This window comes from Meles meles, chromosome 3 (genome assembly GCF_922984935.1).
Source record: "Meles meles chromosome 3, mMelMel3.1 paternal haplotype, whole genome shotgun sequence".
Classification (NCBI taxonomy): Eukaryota; Metazoa; Chordata; class Mammalia; order Carnivora; family Mustelidae; genus Meles; species Meles meles.
In genome coordinates, this window is record NC_060068.1 from 36,809,799 (window position 1) to 36,831,504 (window position 21,706).

General features: G+C 41.8%; 1 protein-coding gene across 1 annotated transcript in view; it reads left to right on the forward strand.

The window, feature by feature from the left end:
• Positions 1-21,706, forward strand: part of KCNN2 (potassium calcium-activated channel subfamily N member 2) — a 486,321-nt gene that overhangs the window by 459,272 nt on the left and 5,343 nt on the right. Inside the window, exons 11-13 of the mRNA XM_046000439.1 lie at positions 3,555-3,665; positions 17,731-17,858; positions 21,203-21,211. Coding sequence (XP_045856395.1) covers positions 3,555-3,665; positions 17,731-17,858; positions 21,203-21,211 — 248 coding nt within the window. The remainder of the gene's footprint in view (positions 1-3,554; positions 3,666-17,730; positions 17,859-21,202; positions 21,212-21,706) is intronic.

The following is a 21,706-nucleotide window of genomic DNA, read 5'->3' on the forward strand; positions in this document are numbered from 1 at the left end:
GTGAATCGACATTTCTAGGATCACCAGAAGTCTAGTTACCCTCTGTCACCATAAAAAGTCCTCACATTATTATTTACTATATCCCTTAGAATGTATTCCATAGCCCCAGGATCTTTTTATAACTGGAAGTTTTTTTTCTATATTTGTCTGTTTCTGGTGTGTTTATTTGTTTCTTCAAAATTCTACATATAAGTGAAATCATCTCACTTAGCATAGAAACTTCTAGTTCCATCCTTGTTGTTTCCAGTGGCAGGATAACATTCTTTATGGCTGAGTAATATTCCATCCAGGTAAATCCTCAGAAGTGGGATTACTGGGATTGTAGGGTAGCTCCATTTTCCATTTTTTGAAGAACCCTCATACTCTTTTTCCCTCAGTGGCTGCACCAAATTACATTCCCACCAGCAGTGCCCCAGGGGTCCTTTTCCTCCCCATTCTAGCCAACACTTGTTATTTCTTGTCTTTTTGGTATCTGCCATTCTGACAGGTGTGAGGTGGTATCTCATTGTGGATTTGATTTGCATTTCCTTGATGTTGAGCATCTTTTCATGTATCTGTTGGCCGGCTGTATGTCTTCTTACAAGAAAGATCTATTTGGGTTCTTTGTCCATTTTTAATCAGGTTATTTGGTTTTTCTGGGTGTTGAGTTGTAGGTGCTCTTTATATTAACCCCTTATGGGATCTTACTGGATCGCCATTTACAAATATCTTCCTCATGCAGTAGGTGAGTTGTCTTTTGCTTTGTTGATGACAGTCTTCATTGTGCATCCTTTTTAGTTTGACATTTGACGTCCCACTGTTGTCCTTGCCTGAGGAAACAAAACCCAAAATGTGATGCTCAGGAGGCTCAGAGTTTACTGCCAATTTTTCTTTTTTCTAAGAGTTTTATGGTTTCAGGTCTCAAATTTAGGTCTTTAATTCATTTTCGTTTTATTTTTGTGGATGGTTTAAGAAAGTGGTCCAGTTTTCCAAGACTATCTTTTGCCCACTTTTTATTCTTGTCAGCTTTGTTGTAAATTGACCATTGAAGCCTGGGTTTACTTCTGGGCTCTTTATCCTGTTCGGCTGATCTGTGAGTCCATTTCTGTGCCAGGGCATACTATTTTGATTGTAGTGTGGTTTGCGATCAGGGAGCCTGACACCTCTAGCTTTGTTCTTCTCTTTCAGTACTGCTTTGGCTATCGGGGCATTTTTTTTTTTTTTTTGTGGTTATCGACAAATTCGGGGCTCATTTGTTCTAGGTCTATGAAAAATACCATTGAAATTTTGATAGGGAGCCCTGAATCTGTAGGTTGCTTTGAGTAGTATGGCTATCTTAATTCCTCCAACTCATGAGCACGTCCGATCTTTCCACTGATTTATGTCCTCTTCGGTTTCTTTCATCAGTGTCTTACATTTTTCAGAGTACGGGTCTTCTACCTCCTTAAATTTGTTTCCAAATGTGGATCCTTTTTAAACGGCAAAATTCAGAGCACATTTTGTGTATGATTATCTGACTTGCTTGAATATTATGTTGCCTTTTAAGTATTACAGAAATAAAATTTTAAAGCAGCCATATAATATTATAGACATGGATATGCTGGGAGTAATTCCCGTTCCTCAATATTAGATACTGAAGGTGAAGTCTACCATGTACGTAGGGTGTGGAATTTGCTTCTGTAATTCGTGATTTTCAGACCCACTGGTGGTGAGGAAAACCAGGTCACCTGGTGGGACTTTGGGACTCTCTTGGATAACTATCCAGTGAGCACCTTACCATTTTGGCTAGCATAAAGAAGATCCTATTAAGGGGCACCTGGGTGGCTCAGTGGGTTAAAGCCTCTGCCTTCGGCTCAGGTCATGATCCCAGGGTCCTGGAATCGAGCTCCGCATCGGGCTCTCTGCTCAGCAGGGAGCCTGCTTCCTCCTCTCTCTCTGCCTGCCTCTCTGCCTGCTTGTGATCTCTGTCAAATAAATATTTTTTTAAAAAAGATCCTATTAAAAACTAGTTTAAAACGATTCAAGCCTGTTAAAATATCCACAAGTATTGTAACATTGTGCTGTTGGCACCCCTTTGCCGTGGATTCCTGCGTAAACCCTGCCTTCTTCACTGTCTAGTGAGACAGTTTGGCCCGTCCTACCGTCCTGGGGTCTTCTCAGGGATAGGACTCCATCTAGAGGGCCCAACCTCCCTTTCACAGGCCTGTTGGTAGGTCCTCAGTTTTCCCTTCCGCTCCCATGAGGTTGGCTGTGCCCAAGATCCATGAGGTAACTGCAGTAGCCATGACCTTGCCTGAAAACTAACAACCAAGGTATCCCAACCCTGCCTTCCTGGCCCCATATAAAATCACTGGCCTTAAACCAAGAGGACCCAACTCCTCATGCATGGGATCGTGGAGAGGAAAGACTCTAATCCCTAGGATACCATCAGTGTCTTGTGGCTCTTCCTAAGAGATCGGCACAGTGGCCTGTAATTTTAAAAAGACCACTGCTGATATTTTTCAGGAAAAAAGGGAGCCCGCACCTTTCTTAATACCGGTAAGTGTCTGAAACAGGACGGGTATCCCTTACCTTCAACACTAGATAGTTCTGTTGTCAAGCTGAGATCTTCCCGTGACCTTGGAGTTCTGTGTATGTGGAGATAATGCATCTCTTTCCATTCCTGGTACGGCACAGTCCACTGACTTGAAGACCTCCCTCTAGTCTTAGCTTGAGAGAAGATTGTGCAGTGTTATTTTTAATGGAATAATGGTTATTTCTTCCCATGCATTTATGCTAATTTACTCAGCTGTTATCTGTTCTTATTATACTCTCAGGTATATAACTGATGTGCTCTGTTTCTTAAGAAATCTCTGAAATTTCCACAAGTTTACCATTTATTTCTTATGATTAAAGTCTGTTTGAGTCAAATATCATGCTTGAGCTCTTACAATACATGAACTAAGTTTTTAAAGCCCCACCTATAGTCCTGCTCCTCGAGGTCGCCAGCCAGGTGTTTTTGGTGCTTACGTGTTGAGGTCACCAAACGCTACAGTTTCTTTCTTTCTTTCTTTTTAATTTATCTGACAGACAGAGATCACAAGTAAGCAGAGAGGCAGACAGAGAGAGGAGGAAGCAGGCTCGCCGCTGAGCAGAGAGCCTAAGGTGGGGCTCGATCCCAGGACCCTGGAATCAAGACCCTGAGCCGAAAGCAGAGGCAGTGGTTAAAACCCACTGAGCCACCCAGGCCTGCTACGTTGTTTTTTTTTTTTTTTAAAGATTTTATTTCTTTATTTGACAGACAGAGATCACAAGTAGGCAGAGAGGCAGGCAGAGAGAGAGAGAGGGAAGCAGGCTCCCTGCTGAGCAGAGAGCCTGATGCGGGGCTCGATCCCAGGACCCTGAGATCATGACCTGAGCTGAAGGCAGAGGCTTTAACCAACTGAGCCACCCAGGCGCCCCCTGCTACGGTTTCTTATCTCCAGACACTTACACACTTGGTGAACAACACGTTTTGTTTGTTTTGTTTTTTTTTTTCATGTGGCTGAGACCAAATGTACTGACTTATTGGGGTTCTCTTCTCTTCTGGTTTTCAGGGTGCTGGTTGCACAGCCCTGGTGGTCGCTGTGGTGGCAAGAAAGCTAGAACTTACCAAAGCAGAAAAACACGTGCACAACTTCATGATGGATACTCAGCTGACCAAACGAGTGAGTCATCATCCTTGTGTCTTCCAAGGGACATTATCATGTGGCTCTCCACGTTGGGCAATACGACCTCTATCTTGACCTCTGAAGCTGACATGACGTGCTTTAGCGTTAAGGCCTTCTTGGAATCACTTTCATTTTTTTCCCCCTGCATGTTGACAATGGACTCGTTCTGACTTTAGGTCAGGGAGGAAACAATTGGACGACCTTGGTATTTACTCAAGGATCAAAACAGACCACATCAGTCTAAATAAATAGGTGCACTTAACATTTACGTTTGCAGGATCCAAGAAGGGACCAGTATTGGATTGAATAGGAAGGAACACACTGTCATCGAGAAATTTTATGGGGAAGTGATTCAACACTGTCCTACTGAGCTTCTGTGAGCAAGTCACTGTTCTAAAGACTGGGGTTGTGACGACAGGGAGAACTAGCCAGTAACTTTAAGGATCCCCAGGTAGTAGCAGAGATAGACCCTTTCTCTGATTTGCAGGCTGTCCAGGAGATGAAGTACAGCATCCCCATGGGAGAATACGGTAGAAAACAGTAACCACGGTGTTTACAGAGCACGCCCTCTGGGTGAGGCTTGGCTGCAAGCGTGTCACTGCTGTAAACTGGGTTATGGGGAAGGTGGTAGTACTAGGCTCGTTTTACAAATGTGGAAGCCAAGACACAGGGAGGTTCGGTAACTCGCTCAAAGTCATCATATCAAGGAGGGAAACGATTCTTACCCACTCCCACTCTATTTTTAGCCTCTCTGCATAGGTACTAGAGAAATCACAATGAAAGTTCGGATAACTCGATATTGTTTTACAGCAGCGTCATCTTGCTGCATCACCCAGAGCAGAATCTAATCAGGCTGTCATCGAAGTGACAAAAATACGTGGTCATTTGGTGACTTTACCCACAAAGGAGTCCATGGAGAGTTCAAGCTGAGTTGCAGTTTTCAGTGTTTTTACTCATTTTAGATTTAGATTTATGTTTTACTCTTTTAACTCATTTTTACTCATCTTAGATGTTAGATTTAGATTTTAGATAATCAGATTTAGATTAGATTTCACTCATTTAGATTTTGTCTGCATAAAGGTTACCTCAGCTCATTAGGTAAATACTTCCTAATAGACCCCTCACCCTGACACACACATTTACACACGTGGGTAGTGTTTCCAAAACGGAAACATGGATTCCAATTGCCTTGTCCTTCTCTAAGTCTTACCGTCACACGTTATCGTGAGACTTCATTGCATTTGGAAGGTCCACATGTATTCTTGAGGATCTAAGTTGCTCGATTGCAGCCGCCATCCTCTTGGCCTGGGTGTGCCCTTTCGATGTCTTCTACCCTCTAGTTGTCTCTCAGTCTCTAAACTCGTGAACATTCGTGAATGTTACAGAAAAGCACAAGGAGAGACCAAAGTGCGGAGCTGAACGGAGGGTTAGTATTCTTGTCGCTTTCCCAAAAATATACCAGGAAATGACTAGAGACTATGAGCCCACATATAATCCAAACTCGGAGCAGATGTTTTATGGATCTCCTAATGGGCTTCTTTGGAAGAATTCCACACTGTACGGTTCGTATCTAAGAGTCAAGAGTTGTGCAGAACTCTTCCACAGACCCCCTTGTATAATCCAGAGAATTTTCTTGTGAAGATGCTACATTATGAATTTCCCAAGAATTACCTTAATGCCACATGGGGGTAGAAAATTACATTAAAATACCCTAATAGCCCATTCACCTGCATGTAAATCTTTTTAGCAACAAGAACAAAAGGTGTGACAGGATCCCAAACGAGAGAAACCAAGTTAGCATGTTGAAGTCAACCAAACTCCCCGGGTTTCATAAGCAAGTACTTAGTTCTAACTTAAGAAGGAAACATGTAATTGCTTTAGATTGACTTGGGGCTCCGGCTGTTCCGTATCCTACTTACTGAGCAGACGGATGTTAAAAGCCACAGTAAAATACCTTTGGTAGAGAGATCTGTGCTATTCGGACAGGTCTTCAGGATCATGTGGGGGACATCCCAGCTTGGTTCGATCATTTAATTGGTTTAGCTTGGGGTCACTTAGCCTCAGCATGGTTGACCTTTGGGACTGGATAGTTCTCTGCTCTGCAGCTGTCCTAGGGCCTTATTGACTATTGAGTAGCATACTTAGTAGTCTCGTGACAACCAATAATGCCTGTAGACACTGCCACATGTCCCCTCAGGGGACAACATTGCCCATGGTGAGAACCGCTTTTACTGGATTATTCCCCAGGGATTTGGAGACTGGGACAATCCTCATAGCAGATATTCTTTGTCGCTACTCAACTTATTACAGTCTTCCTGGGAATAACATGTATTTAACCAAAGTACCCTGTGTACCTATTATAGTTGAGGTTCTGTGTTACATGCTGAGGATGTAGAACTGAAATATCATAGCCCAGGACACAGGGTGCTTTAAGCTTTTACACTACTGTGCCTTCAGAAAGTCAGATGAACCCCCTCAAAGCCCAGTCCCCCTTGGGAGGACTGTGGATCTAGAGAATTTCCTTTGGTTTTTATGAATGGGTCTCATTTCCCAAAAATGGACCATGTGTTCTGATCTTACAGCATCTCTGTCACAAGGTCTTACAGACTGTAGTTGGACTCATAATGCACCACTATCTCTAGGAGTTTCTTTATAGAAAGCTTTTCTGGTAAGCAGTACTATCCTTATTTCAAATTTCACATTCTCCACAGTGCTTTATAAATTCTGGTATCTCATTACTACTTCTTAAAATCTGCTTTCCCATATTACTTGGGACAGAGGTCTCTTATAGGCCCAAGAAAGGCATTCCAGCAGGCCTGTCGACAGCTTGAATTTTTATGGGCAAACGTCACTAAGTACAGTTACAAATGTTAAAATAGCATTAGAATCAAACATAAATTTCTCAGTTACGCTACCCATTAGTCAATACAATATATGAAAATAATAGCCCTTTTATAGTCCTCTTCAACTTAATGAGTATCATTTACTTGACACTTGATTCCATTTCGTTATTTATGGAATTTCTAAATGGGCCCATTTGTAATTGTACCTTTTTAAAGAAAAATTCTAAAATACTGGAAGATGACAGAATAATAGGATCCTGAGCTCACCTCTTCCTCTGGATACACCAAGGCTACCACTACAGATAATGCAGCCGACTCTGAAAATTCCGTAAAGACTAGCAGAACAGATCTTCTGCAGGTAAAGACTGAAAGAAAAAGCCACAAGAAGAAGGGGCAAAGATGCGGTTGAGAACCCAGTCCCCTGCATGGCGACCCACAGGATGGAGGGACATCACAGGCACAGAGACCCTTCCTAAGGAGTAAGGCCATCAAACCCCACATTGGGCATCCCATGTTACTGGGGACCCGTACCACAGAAATGAGTCACCATAAGTTCTGAATTCATATTGGTAGGAGCTTTCTCTGGGACTGGAAGTACTGGTGGACACCATTTTCTTGCCCTCCTTCAGCCTGGCTGGCAGCACTTTGCAGGAACCAATTTTGGTCCTCTCCACCTACCTTGCTGGCACTGGTCATCCAACTGCACCTAGTGAGCATCCCCCTGAAGCAACTACTGCCCCCCAGGAGGGGCTAGCCCCACCTACCCATGGGCCTAGAGCGGTCAAAGGCCAGGCACAACAAGAGGACACGTGCTGCCCACAGGGGATCTCTCTAGTACCTGGTTCTGGTGACTAGAGTGGACTGTGCTACTGGGCCCCACAGGACCAATAGTACTTCCAACACCAAGAGACACAGCTGATCTACCTAATACAAGCAAAAAGAGTCAAACAAAATGAGGAGGCAGAGGAATATGTTCAAAAAGAAAGAAAAAGGCAAAACCTAAGAAAGACGGCCGAACCAACAAAATGGAGATAAGTAATCTACCCAATAAAGAGTTCAAAGTAATGGATCTAAATTGGGATGAACTCAGAACTTTAACCGAGACTGAAAATATAAAGAACCAATCAGAACTGAAGAAGACAGTAACAAGAGAAAAACACACTAGAGGGAATCAACAACAGATCAAAGGGTACACAAAACAGATGAACAACAGAGTAACTCATATTATAGGGGTCCCAGAAGCAACAGAGAGAATGGGGGCAGAATACTTACCAAAAAAGAAGAGCTGAAAACTTCTCTGACCCGGGAGAAAGAAACAAATATACAGGTCCAGGAAGTACAGAGAGACCCAAACAAAAGAAACCAAAGAGGCCAATACCATGACACATATTAAAATGGCAAAAATTGCAGATGAAAAGAGAATCTTAAAAGTAGCAAGAGAAAAAACAACCTGAGGGTTTTGAAGGGACGGGGGTGGGAGGTTGGGGGAACCAGGTGGTGGGTAATAGGGGGGACACGTATTGCATGGAGCACTGGGTGTTGTGCAAAAACAATGAATACTGTTATGCTGAAAAAATAAATAAATAAGTTATATATATAAAAAAAAACACCAGAGATATTAGATTAAAAAAAAAAAAGGTAGCAAGAGAGGGGTACCTGGGTGGCTCAGTTGGTTATGTGTCTGATACTGGAGATCAGCTCAGGTCATAATATCAGGGTTGTGAGATAGAGCCCCACATTGGCCTCCAAGGTCAGTGTAGAGCCTCCTTAAGATTCTCCTTCTCTTGGGACGCCTGGGTGGCCCAGTTGGTTAAGCCACTGCCTTCGGCTCAGGGTCATGATCCCAGCGTCCTGGGATGGAGTCCCACATCGGGCTCTTTGCTCAGCAGGGAGCCTGCTTCTCCCTCTGCCTCTGAGTGCTACTCTGCCTGCCTATGCTCACTTGCTCTCTCTCTCTCTGACAAATAAATAAATAAAATCTTAAAAAAAAAAAAAGATTCTCCCTCTCCCCCTGCTCTCCCCAACTCCCACTCATGCTGGCTCTCTCAATAAATTATGTAAGTAAGTAAGTAGCAAGAAAAAAGCAACTAGTTAGGTACAAGGGAAACCCCATAAAGCTATTAGCTGAGTTTTCAGCAGAGTTTGCAGGCAAGAAGGGAGGGACATGAGATACTCAAACTGCTGAAAGGAAAAAAACCTATACCAACAATATTCTACCCAGATAGTTTATCATTCAAAATTGAAAGAGACATCAAGGAGTTCATTACCACTAAACTGTCCTTATAAGAAACATTAATTGGACTTCTTTAGCTCGGAAAGAAAGGTCTTAACTAGAAGAAAATCTTGAAAGGAAAAAAGTTCACTGGTAAAAGCAAATATATGGTAACAGTAGTAGATGAGTCACTTCAAAGCTAGTATGAAGGGTCACCGACAAAAGCAGTAAAGTCCATTACATCTACAGAAATTAAGGGATACACAAAATAAAAATGTGTAAAATATGTTATACATCTAAAATATGAGTGACAGAATAGAAATATAATGATTTTGTTTGTTTGTTTGTTTGTTTGTTTATTTATTTTGGAGCTAGAGGAGGAGAAAGAGAATCTCAAGTAGGCTCCATACCCAGCACAGAGCCTGATGCAGTGCTCAATCTCACAACCCCGAGATCCTGACCTGAACTGAAATCAGGAGTCGAATGCTTAACAGACTGAGCTATCCAGGCACCCCAGGCAGTGCTTTTAGAATGCTTTTGAATGCTTTTTTGAAAGCTTTTAGAATGCTTTTGAACTTAAGCGACCATCAACTTACTATAGACTCTTATACACACTGGATATTACATATGCACCTCATTGTAACCACAAGCCAAAGACCTGTAATAGGTGCACACAAAATAAAAAGAATCCTAACATAAAGCTATGAAAAGCTATCAAATCATAAGAGAGCAAGAAAAGAAGAACAGAACTCCAAAAGCAATAGGGAAACATCAAAATGGCAATAAGTACATGCCTGTCGACAATTTAAGTGTAAATGGACTAAGTGATCCAACCAAAAGACACAGGATGACTGAATGGATAGAAAAATAGGACCCAACTATATGGTCCCTACAAGAGACTTGCTTTTGACATAGAGACACATACAGACTGAAAGTGCAGGGACAGAAAAAGACATTCCATGCAAATGGAAAGGCTAAAAATCTGGGGTAGCAATACTTAACATCTGACAGAATAGACTTTAAACCAAGAGACAAAGAAGGGAATTACATACTGATAAGGGGAATAGTCCAACAAAAGGATATAATTCTAAATATCTATATACCCAAGATGTGATATTGGTATATGTAATATAGGTGATATAGGTAAATATCTATAATATGTGATATAATATGTGATATAGGTAAATATCTATATACCTAAATATGTAAGCAAATGAAAAGTTGACAGGAATACAATAATGGTAGGGGACTTTAATACCCCCACTTGCAACAATGGATAGATTATCCAGACAGAATCAACCAGAAAAGAGTGGCTTTGAACACACATTAGACCAGGTGGGCCTAACAGATATATAAAGCATATTCCACCCCCAATCAGCAGAATACCCATTATTTTCATGTGCACTTGGGACACGCTCCAGGACAGATCACATATTAAGCCAAAGAACAAGTCTCAATAAGTTTAAGAAGATTGAACTCATATCAAGTGTCATTTCCAAACATAATGCTCTGAAACTAGAAAACAATTATAAGGAAAAACTGGAAAAAACAAACCACGGAGGCTATACAACATGCTACCAAATAACCAATGGGTCTAGAAAGAAATCTAAGAAGAAATTTTTAAAAATACCTATAGACAAAATGAAAATGAAAACACAACAGTCCAGAATCTTCAAGACGCACTGGAAGCAGTTTTTAGAGGGAAATTTATAGCAGGACAGGCCTACCTCAAGAAGCAAGAAAAACCCCAAATAATCTAACCTTATACTTAAAGAAACTAAAACCAAACCAAACCAAACCAAACCAAACCAAACAAAACAAAACAAAAAAAAAAAAAACAAAACAAATAATGCCCAAAGTTAGTAGAGGGAAAGAAATACTAAAAATCAGAGACGAAAAAACAGTGGAAAGGACCAATGACACTAAGAGCTGGTTCACTGAAGAGATAAGGAAAATTGATAAATCCTTAACCAGACTCCTCAAGCAAATAAGAGAAGGACTCAGATATATACATCAGAAATGAAAGAGGAGAAGTAACAACCGACATGCCAAAAATACAAAGGATTATGAGAAACTACTGCAAAAAAAAAAAAAAAAATACACCAGCAAATTGGCCCACATAGAAGAAATGGATAAATTCCTAGAAACCTACAGTCTTCCAAGACTGAATCAGAAAGTAGGAACCTTGAACACATCAACTACTAGTAATAATACTGAACTCATAATAATATAAACTCCCAACAAATGTCTAAGAGCAAATAGCGGCTTCATGGGTGAACTCTACCAAACATTAAAAGAAAAGTTAACACTTACCCTTCTCATACCATTCCAAAAAGAAGAGGAAGGAATGCTCCCAGATTCATTCTAGGAGGTCAGCACCACCCTGATTCCAAAACCAAATGAAGACATTACAAAAAAATAGAAGACTACAGACCAATATTTCTGATGAACACTGATATCAAAATCCTCAGCAAAATATGAGTAAACCACATTTAACCATACATTAAAAGGATCTTCCACCAACAAAATAAAAAGGTCATCTGTTACTGAATGGGAGAATATATTTACAAGTGATGCACGAATAGGGGGTTAATAATTCAAAATATATAAGGAACTAATATAACTCAATACCAAAAAATCCAAATAATCCAACTAAAAACTGGTTAGAGGGCCTGAACAGAAATTCTCCACAGAAGACACACAGATGGCCAACAGGCACATGAAAAGATGCTCAGCATCACTCACCATCAGGAAAATTGAAATCCATGTGGTTAGTATCAAAAAGATAAGATATAACAAGTGTTGATGAAGATGTAAAAGTAAGGGAACACTCATGGACTGTTGGTGGGAATGCAAACTGGTACAGACACTATGGAGAATGACACAGGGATGCCTAAAAAAAATAAAATGATAAGTACTATACAATCTAGTTCTTTTACTTCTGGGTATAGAAAGCAAAAAACGCTAATTAGAAAAGATATATGTAGCCCTATATTTATTGCATTTTTAAAAATAGCTAAGCTATGGAAGCCATGTAAGTTTCAATCAATAGATGAATGGATACAGAAGATATGAAACATACATACACAGTATAACATTACGTAGCTGTAACAAAGAATGAAATGGTTGCAGTTGCAATAACACGGGTAGAGCTGGAGAGTATCATGCTAAGTGAAATGAGTCAAACACAAGGTATCATATGATTTCCTTCATAGGTGGAAGTTAAGAAACAAATGAAAAAAACAGAGTTGAAAAGAGACACAGACCCAAAAACAAACAAACAAAAAACAAAACTAGGGTTTAAATACCCAGAATCGACTGAGAGTTGCCAGAGGAGAGTAGGGTTTGGAGACGGCCAAGGTAGTTGAAGGGGATTAAGAGGTACAAACTTCCAGTTACAAAATGAGTAAGTCAAGTACAGCATCGGGAACATAGTCAATATCCTTGTGACACCTTTGCACAGTGACATGAAGATGGAAAGGGCATGAATGACGAGCATTTGGTAACAACTGTCGAGTCACCACATTGTCTACACCCAACTAATGGAACACAGTATGTCAACTACAATTTTAAAAAAGAGTTCAAAGATCTGAAAGATCCAGAATGACTTCTGGGACATAACCAAGAGTAAACAAGGACCTAACAGCCATGCAGAGCCAAGAGGAGTATATAAGATCCAAGTTCAAGGGTGCCATTTATGGCTAGAGAAAACTGCAGCTATCCCCCAAAAACACTGCACAGAAGAAATCTTTTTTCCTGGTGGTCACCAAGAATGATTACAGACATTCTGAAATTGGAATAGGCTTGTCAAAAAAGCATCAGTATGAATGTCAAACAATTGATTATTCCTTCTGGGAAGAAATGTAACTTTCTAAGCTCCCCATTGTGTCTCTTAACTGCATTGAACAATCTCCATGAAAAATTATTTTCCGTGCCCAAGTTTCCAGAGGAACAACTGTTTCTCTGTTGGACAACCTTAGCCACATAAAATACTGTTTGAAAGTGGAACACACCATTCATGGCTCAGTGTATATCGGGGGAGATCGTCCCATGTAATTCTAAAAGTTTACATGCCACTCTGTAATTCCAACATGGCGGAGGAGGTCCATGGGTGCAGAATAATCTAATGGCTTCAAAATGAAAGCCTAGTAGCGATAGTTAGTCCCGGGGCTTAGGAAGACAGGAACCACCTTTTTTTAGATTTGCTGTTTATCACCTGACAGAGGCAGCAGGTTTACCACACTCTACCTTTCTGGAAATGTTACTCCTCTTCATTCACGTCTGAACCAAGAAGAAATCTTGGGGTTTGGCCCTCTGCATACTTCCATTTTGGAAGGAAACTTGAAAACAAGCAATTCTGGGAGCCCAGACATAATTTTTTTAAAGTAGCTAGATGTACCACAGAAGATAATTATACATATTAATGTCCACTGTGGGTGTTCCCAATCCTGTTAAGAATTCTCAATAAGATCCATAATAAGAACACCATTATGCAGTTATGTAATTTGGTTTCCTACGTGCCTCTTAGCAAGTGAACAGAAATTCTGGAGGATTCAGTCCGTGGAGACTTCACATTGGGCTTGGTGACATCAGCCCAGGGGGTGAAAACATGGAATGAATGATCACTCAGCCTTATCCTGTTCCAAAGCCCCAGCATTCACCCAGCCCCACGTACCTGCTCCCAAGGGGAACTGGGCGGCAGGTGGTATGGTGTTCAGGCTTAGAAGTCTTGTCTGTGTTTGTCCCGGGCATCGCCCACAGCATACAAGGCAACATTTTACCATAGTTAGGACAATGAGAGGCAGGGATCTCGATCTTGCTTCTTCTGGCAAAGGTTATGCTCCTACCTCTTAAATTCGCGAAGCGGGGGAAGCATTGCCCTGAATTAAGTCTCTGAAGGGAGCGGCAAGACGAAAAAGGACATAAAAAAGGAGATTTCTTAAGAATCATAATAGTCCAAAGCAAAGGAGAACTAGAAACAAAGCACCCTTTAAGACAGTGCTCTAATAACATCTCTCTATCTAGGTTTGAGCAAAGCAGAGTTTCAGCTCAAAGTCGATCAGCTTTAAGGGCTTTTGTGGTTTAGTACATATTGTTACACTTAGAAATATTATTTACCTTACTACCTGTGGCTTTAATTTTTTTTAATTATTACCGTAAGTCAGTAATAGAACATTTCATATTCTGAACCTTGAGAGACTGTGGACCCTGAGAAACAATCTGGGGGTTTCAAAGGGAAGGAGGGTGGGGGGAGGGGGGGTAACAGGGCGATGGTAAGTAGGAGGGTAGGAGGGCACATGCTGTGATGAGCGCTGGGTGTTATCCTTAACTAATGAATCACTGAACACTGCAAAAAACAAAAACAAAAACAAAAAACAAAAACCACATTTCCTATCTGTTCTACCTGTGAAGGTGGTTTTAAGGCATCTGGGTAAGTACTATTACCTTCAATAGTATTATTGCTTTTAGGGCCTCTGTTTTATCAAAATACCTGATTATTCATATGCCTGGCAACATGTTTCTGATAAAAGGTTTTAACTGGAATTGAGCCTGAGTCAGGCAGAGCCAATGTTCATGTTTTCCTTTTTTTTTTTTTCTGTCCTTATCTTTGGATGTACAGGAAAGAAGTTCTATTTCACAGTGGTGTTGGCCCATAAATTGGCACTTAGAGTCATGCCAGCTACTGATGGGGCCACATGGATGATCCCCCATAGCAACTATCATGGAATCTAACATGGGATAGAAACTTAATAAATGTGTTGAATTAGTAAATGGAAATTAGGGAAGACATGGTTAGATCTCAGGTCTCTTCTGTAACCTTTACACCCTTCTTATCCAAAGGGTCCTTTGGTTGGTAAGTATGTATCTGTGGTTCATGATTAGAAACTTTTATGATGCCAAGTATATACTATGCTATCAGATATTTGTACTAGAGAGACACGAAGATGGGTGCCAAGACCCCTGCCCTCTGAGAGTCTATAAATGCCCCCAAAGGGCAGGAGGGAATGCCAGGGTTACAATGGGAGATGACTGTATGGCAGGGTTCTTAACTTCATTAACAAAAGAAACTTGTACTGTAAATCACCTTCCCTTTCATCTAAACCATCACAAATGCTTAGACCTACTTCCCTTCTCCAGTGGGCTAGCACTGCCCGGTAACAATTCCCCATTGCTCAAACCTGTGGAACACTGAGGTACTTAGTAACCAGTCTTCTCACTGTCCCCTGTCCCTTTCAGCCCTTAAGGGGCTGGAAAAACCTACTTATCCCAGACATATGCAGTCACTAGGCAGAGGGTGCATGGTTCTACTCTTGGATGTTCATCTTGTGGCTGCCATCTTGAAAAGTACCAGTTAAATGGGATGCCTTTGGAGTTTTATTCTTGTGTTCCAACACCTATTTGGGAGTTAGAAAGGGGAACGTTTCAGCGTTAATGCATCTGTCTCATAGTTTTTCAGAGCAGCTCTATAGAGTTTCATTTTCAGATGAGGAATCATTTTCATTCTTAGCCTGTCAACTGCAATGAGCGTCTCATGCACACAAATCCTGCCGCAGACTTTGGTGGGTGTCAGCCCACCCCAGTGATCACAGAAATCGAGGTTCCCTACTCCTGTCAGCTATTTCCCCATCATCCCAAAGAGAACAACAACAACAACAAAAAATCATTTAAAATACCTTGAGGGCAAGCAGCACATCGCCTTTGTAAAGATTTAAGAACTGGAGGAATTTGGCATTTGCTGTTTATGGATGGGAACCCAAAGCAAAATCCGTTGTTAACGTTCTCTTGCAAATATTCCTATGTTCAACCACCGTGTCACTGTCCCATCTGTTTTTACCAAGTTTTCCAGTTTCCTCCTCTGTGTCTTGAGCGGATAAAATCAAGGAGGGGGCATCCACCAGGTTTCCTTACCATCTTCCAGGCAGCTAAAGCCATTCTGACAGCTGAGACTGCCATTCACTGGCCCTTCTGTTTCCCAGTGGGGAAGGGCCTATTCCGGCCCCAGTCGGTGATGGCCAGTAACTTCTTACCCCTTTCCCAAGGTCCTCGACCCTTGGCCACTTATGCAGGCTCCTTACAGCTGAAACGGACATAAGGACCAGATAGAAGATCCTTCCCAAAGGTGACTCCTACCCCTGTAAAGAAGAGAAACCTGTTTCTGTAAAACAAAGAGCCCAAAATTGACCTAGAACACCTTTCAACTTCACCGTGGATGGCAGTCATGTTTCTTGGACGCATTGCTGGAGCTCAGTACCCAGTATTTTGATTTCCGCTGGTTTCAGAATGAAGGCTGTTGGCACAGAGTCTGAGGACAGTCTAGAAGATGAGCGTCACCAACCCAAGTTGCTGCCAAAAGCAGTTCTAAGAAACAAGTCATTATTCTCTTAACATGGGTTCTCCCAATACAGTTTCACTCAGGAAGAAACCTTTATGGCAGCCTGACCGAGATTCACCGCCAGCTACCAAACCTGGGGCTTTCTCTGCTAAAAATGGAAAAAACAAAACAAAAAAAACCCCAAAAACCACATAGATCACTGTGATCTTACTTGTAATGTAATTCTAATACTCTTCCTAAATGAAGACTAAGTCCTGAGAAGGACTTTAGTAAGAATTCTCTCTACTTTTCTCATGTAGGGAAGAGAAAACTGAAGTCATGGGAGGTTTAGCTAGTCTCCTTGATTTGACTTAGTTAGTCCCAAGAACTTAGAACCGTTTCTCAAGTCCAGTTCTCTGCCCTGTCTTCCCCACCACTTCGACTTTCTCACAGAGTCGTCTTCCTCTACCCGGTGCCCCCAGAAACATCTTTTATCCATCACTCAGAAGAATTCTATGGATCAACTTTGGGGGGGGTGGTATTAGTTTCAGAAGTAGAATTTAGTGATCGATCAGTTGCATAGAGCACACAGTGTTCAATACATTAAGTTCCCTCCTTAATGCCCAGCCCCCAGGGACCCCATCCCTCTAGCCCCCTCCCCTCCAGCAACCCACAGTCTGTTTCCTAGAGTTAAGAGTCTCTCCCACTTTGCCTCATGAATCAACTTCTTAGAGTAAGTCATTAAGAATTAGCCTAAGTGAAAGCTTTGGGTCTTTGTACCCTGCACTGTGAGCAGGGGAGAGGCCAAACTTGGCCTTGGCTGGGCCTTTTATCAGGTTCCAGGAATTGTTGTAGATGCTACTCAAGAAAGCAAGGGCTTGAATATTACCATGAAGTATTCATACCTTCCATCGGCTGCACTAGGTCTTGGCAATGTTACTGAAACACTTACATCCTTTACAAGGATATGTCTTATAAGGATACATCTCATCTTATATGTCTCGTCTTATAAGGATATGTCTCATCCATTTGAAATGCAGCGTCCTTAAATTAACCAACTAAAATCACAGCAACACAGGCTCTTGGTCAGTCCATTCAAATGTGCTAACAAGCGTACAGTTTGCTAAGTCGCCCCAGGAGGGCAGAAGAATAGGACCGCTTGGACAGTGAGCAGCGGAAACATGCCCTTCCTGTCATTTTGCAGTCAAAAATACCAAACAAGCTTTCAAGAGACAAGATTCACCTTGGCCTTCTGGCATTTTGCCTTCCTCCAGGGAAAGGAAGAACATGGGGATAACAATTACAAGACAGGGTGGGGAAATCAGCACCTTCCCCTGCCCCACCCCATGTTGCCAGACAGGTCACAGGCACCTCTTGATTAAAAAACAAACAAACAAACAAACAAACAAACAAAAACTAGTTGAATAAAAAGGTTCCCAAGGGGTAGACTTTAGTCCAGAAAGAGATCAGTGCTTCCCTAATATTCCATTTTAAAAGTGGTTCCCAGACACATACTTTTTAACAGGCACAGATTCAAGATACATCTTTTCTTTCTGTGAGAAACAGTTATTCAACAGAGCTAGAACTTACCATAATCATTCAGATGATGAATATGACCCCCTCACCCCCAGCCACGTTGCAAAGGATTCTGCTCTGGAATTTATCAACTGTTGTGTTCGTTTGTTTTCTTAACAGGTGAAAAACGCAGCTGCCAATGTACTCAGGGAAACATGGCTAATTTACAAAAATACGAAGCTAGTAAAAAAGATAGATCATGCAAAAGTAAGAAAACATCAACGAAAATTCTTGCAAGCTATTCACCAGTAAGTACCATTTCTCATCTGTTGCCTTCCTGCTTGTGTAGCTCTGGGTCTAAATTCTCCTACTCGGTCATTGTTCTCTCGTGAGAAAAGAGAAAAAGAAAACACTGTCATGTCTGTGCCCAGAAGACATTATTTGGTATTTTAGTAATTTCACAGATGAAATCCTGAGAAGACTGTCAGTTCTTTTTAGGACTAAAAAAAATCATTTGTTATGGGGAGAATTGTCAATTACTGTATTAATTAAAATGTCTTCTCGGGTTCTCTCTTTAGAAACAATATTTTCAGTTGCAATCATATTTCTTAGTGTAGTTTAATTATTCCTCTAGTTTGCTCTAGGATGTTTGTATCTACTGCAAAATCTTGGCAAACATTTACTATTTTATGACCTACCTGGATTTTTTTTTTTTTTTAACACATGGCCAACATGTTTCTATGAAGATCGTATAGACGGTTGATTTAATGCTTGCATTTTTAAATCAGTCTTTACTCAGGACTTGGGGGATTTTCCCTGTGCTCCATGTTCATTATAGATGTTACAGTGCCTGGAGACCTTATACCCTTTCACTGCGTTGACTTTATCCAGACCACCATTGTTCCAATTGTTGAAATTCTTCACACCATTTTGTTGTAACGCTATATATAACCATCCTAGACCTTTAAAGGATAAATGCCTGTGTAGTGAGTTTCAATAATGACTTGAAAGCACCAGTTCTCTCTCCCCCAGGTTGGCAGCATCCTTACCGTAAGTACACTCATGGGGACATCCATCTCGAGGCCGCACAGCCTTGCTCCTAGCTCCATGTCATTTCTGTGTGGGGAAGAGCAGATCCGTCACACGGGTGGGTCAGGGAAGTAGCTGTCCTCATGTAGCCTGCCAGGGGAATCATGGGAAAGTGGGTCACCATTAGGTGTTCTAATTAGATGGCAAGACGTGTTCTTCTCGGAGCTGCCTGGGCGTGGTAGACCAGAAGGCTCTGAACCTGGAGTTTTAGTTGTCTGTCCTCAGGTAGTACACATGTAATATAGTATGCTGAGAGTCTCTGGGGGAAATGACTCAGTATTCAAGGGCTACTCTCTCACCTCTCCCTCCAACTGTGCATTTGCCCTCGTGGCCACTTAGAACGCTTTAATCACATTCTTGTTGCCATCAGCACCAAAGTGACATCATTGCCCCTTTAGCTCTGGGATATCACACGGGGCCCCCAACTATGCTTTTTATCCCATTGTAAGAAAAGGCCAGAATTTTAAGATTATGGGAATGTGTAAAAGGGAAACACAGAGGGACATAGGATCAGATCTGGTTCCCAAGAGGAATCTGCCTGCTGATCACAGCTACCTTTACAACCAAATACTACCCCCCAGGAGCCTCCACATCTTGATTCCTTAAAGTTTAGATCAAGAGAGCAAGTCCCCTGAGAGACGCTGAGCCTTCACCTCTGAGCACAGGCTGCCTTCTCAAGGGTCCCCTGGGACCCCTCTTCTGGTCCAGTGACCATTCCTATACCCCCACAAGCATACCATACAGACACCCAATATTTCTCCAAAAGGTACACACCATATACTGTGGAGAAGTCATTCTTGGTACTTTTAATGTTTCAATACAAACCCATATTCCAATATATTAAAAAACAACAACAACAACTTAGCTGTGTGGGTGGGGTTGGGCAGTCTATGGGTCCAGCAACCACACATGCCATTTCCTCTGGGATCATATTTATAAGCCTTTCTGTGAGTGTAATGTACCTATTCAATAGAAAATGGTGTGATTGGCCTTGGATGCCACTGATAGGTTTTTATATAACAAAACTATTGGAAAAACTGCTTTGTTGCTTTCTGTAATAATTTTGTAGCCACGTGTGAATGGTGGGTATATTTTTATCGATCTTTTCACATAATGCATTCATGGTGCAATCTCTGGGGAGGGGGGAGGGGCGGCGGGGAGGACAATTTAGGGGTAGTCACTGCAAATTTTTTTCAACTTTGCTACAGGCTTGAAAGTTTTTACAGCATGTCAGAAAAAACTATTGGGAGAGGCAAAGTTGAAAAACTGTCCCTAAGCAATTGTTAGATTGCTAGAAGGTGCTAGATTGCTCTTAAGGGTTTCGAGGTATAACTTACACGGGTCTTCCAGAATCCCTCTCTGGGATAGAGTACCAGAGGAAGCTGTTCCTGATTCTTCTGCTCCTCGCAGACATTTCTCATTCTGTTTCTTCGGTGGCAACAATGTACTTCTAAAGTAGATAAGCTTCTAGCTGTGCGAATGTTCGGAATTGTTTTATAACTTAGTCTTGGGGTTATCTGATTTCCTTTGAGGTGGGAGGGTACTTATACTTTGTTAAAAAAAAAAAAAGTACAACTGAGCATTTACATGGGCTGGGTTTTGGCTAGATTATTCTAATCATGCCTAGTTTCTCATTTTAAGTGAGTGAGTGAAGTCATGCAGGAAAGCACACAGGGCTCGATTCTTCAGGGCAAGTCTCCCGTTGCCCACTATTCAGACACAGATTTACAAATTCATTGGCTAGAGCTCTGCTGGCCTCTCCCATCCTCTGATTTGTCCTGAGAGCTTTTCTGGAGCTCGTTCTGGACTCCCCTCTTCCCAGCGTCTCTCCCTGACACATGGCCTCCCTAGTGTCCAGTAGATGCCTGCTTTTCCAGGCTCTGTCCTCTTTCCAGTAACAGATCTGTCTTTTGGGATCATCACTTAGTGCCGGGAAGCATTCTGTTCCTGTAGACCTTTGAGCACTTTTTCTGGTATCCGCTTTAACTCTTTTAAAGTGTATCATTCTTCTACCGCAACTACAGACCCAGCAAGCAACATAAACTGGTCTCGGAGCTGAGAAATTCCGTAAACAGAATTTCTCTAATGCTGAGCTTTTGGATTGCCCACCTTTTTTCAGAAAGCCAGGCTTCTGAACAGCACCAGCTCGGAAGAGATGTACCCCCTCCAAAAACCACTGACAACATTATAATCCCATTATTGAGGCTACAGTCCCTAGGACATTCATATTAGGCCAAAATGGGTCTTGTAGTTCACTTGGACATCGTCTACCAAAGAGGCCATAATGACCTGCTAGAGGTTCTTCCTTCTGAACCTTCACTCTGGGGAAAGCGCTGTGTTTCGGGTGGGGCAGTCTCTCAGCGGGGAAGGACGCTGATGTAATTGGACAGTGTTTTGCTGTGATCACTGTGCCAAAATCCTGCAGAACCTTAACTGGATCTTTCCACCAATGAATCGAGCCCCTTGTGCACAACTGAACACCACGCTGTGTTATTCTGTTCCAGAATATTTTACAGTTTCTTTTCTTTTGTTTTGTCTTTTTATTTCAACAAAATGAAAATAGAGCTCGGAAGTAAGTTGTGTGAGCCGCTCCCCTCAACATTTGCAGAATTTTCTACCGGCTGCATGCACCCAAGCGGATCCTTTATTTGTGGATTTCAGTAGTCTGATTGCTGCTATGGAAATGTGATCCAAAATCATGATCTTTTCCTGTGATAAGTGAAGTTCACAAGGAAGAAGTCAACATATGTTCCTTATTCTTCTTTTTGGGGGCGGGGAGTGGGAGAAAAAAGTAAAACACACACCTGCATGTTACCTGCCTTTTATCCCGGCAGCTGCAGCTCGAAGTAGGCTTTTTTCTGCCAGTTCTATGGTGCAGGCCGTCTCAGGAGCAGCAAGGCTTAAGTGTAGGGAGCTCAGGGGATTCCACTCAAATAGGGCTGTTCTGTGTCAGCTTTCTAGATTAGCAGAAAAGAAAATGGGCAAAATTCTACTGTCAGAAACATAATATAGGAATTTAAGAGAAGCAAATAAGGCTTTGCTGTTTGGAAGACAGAGTACCCACTGA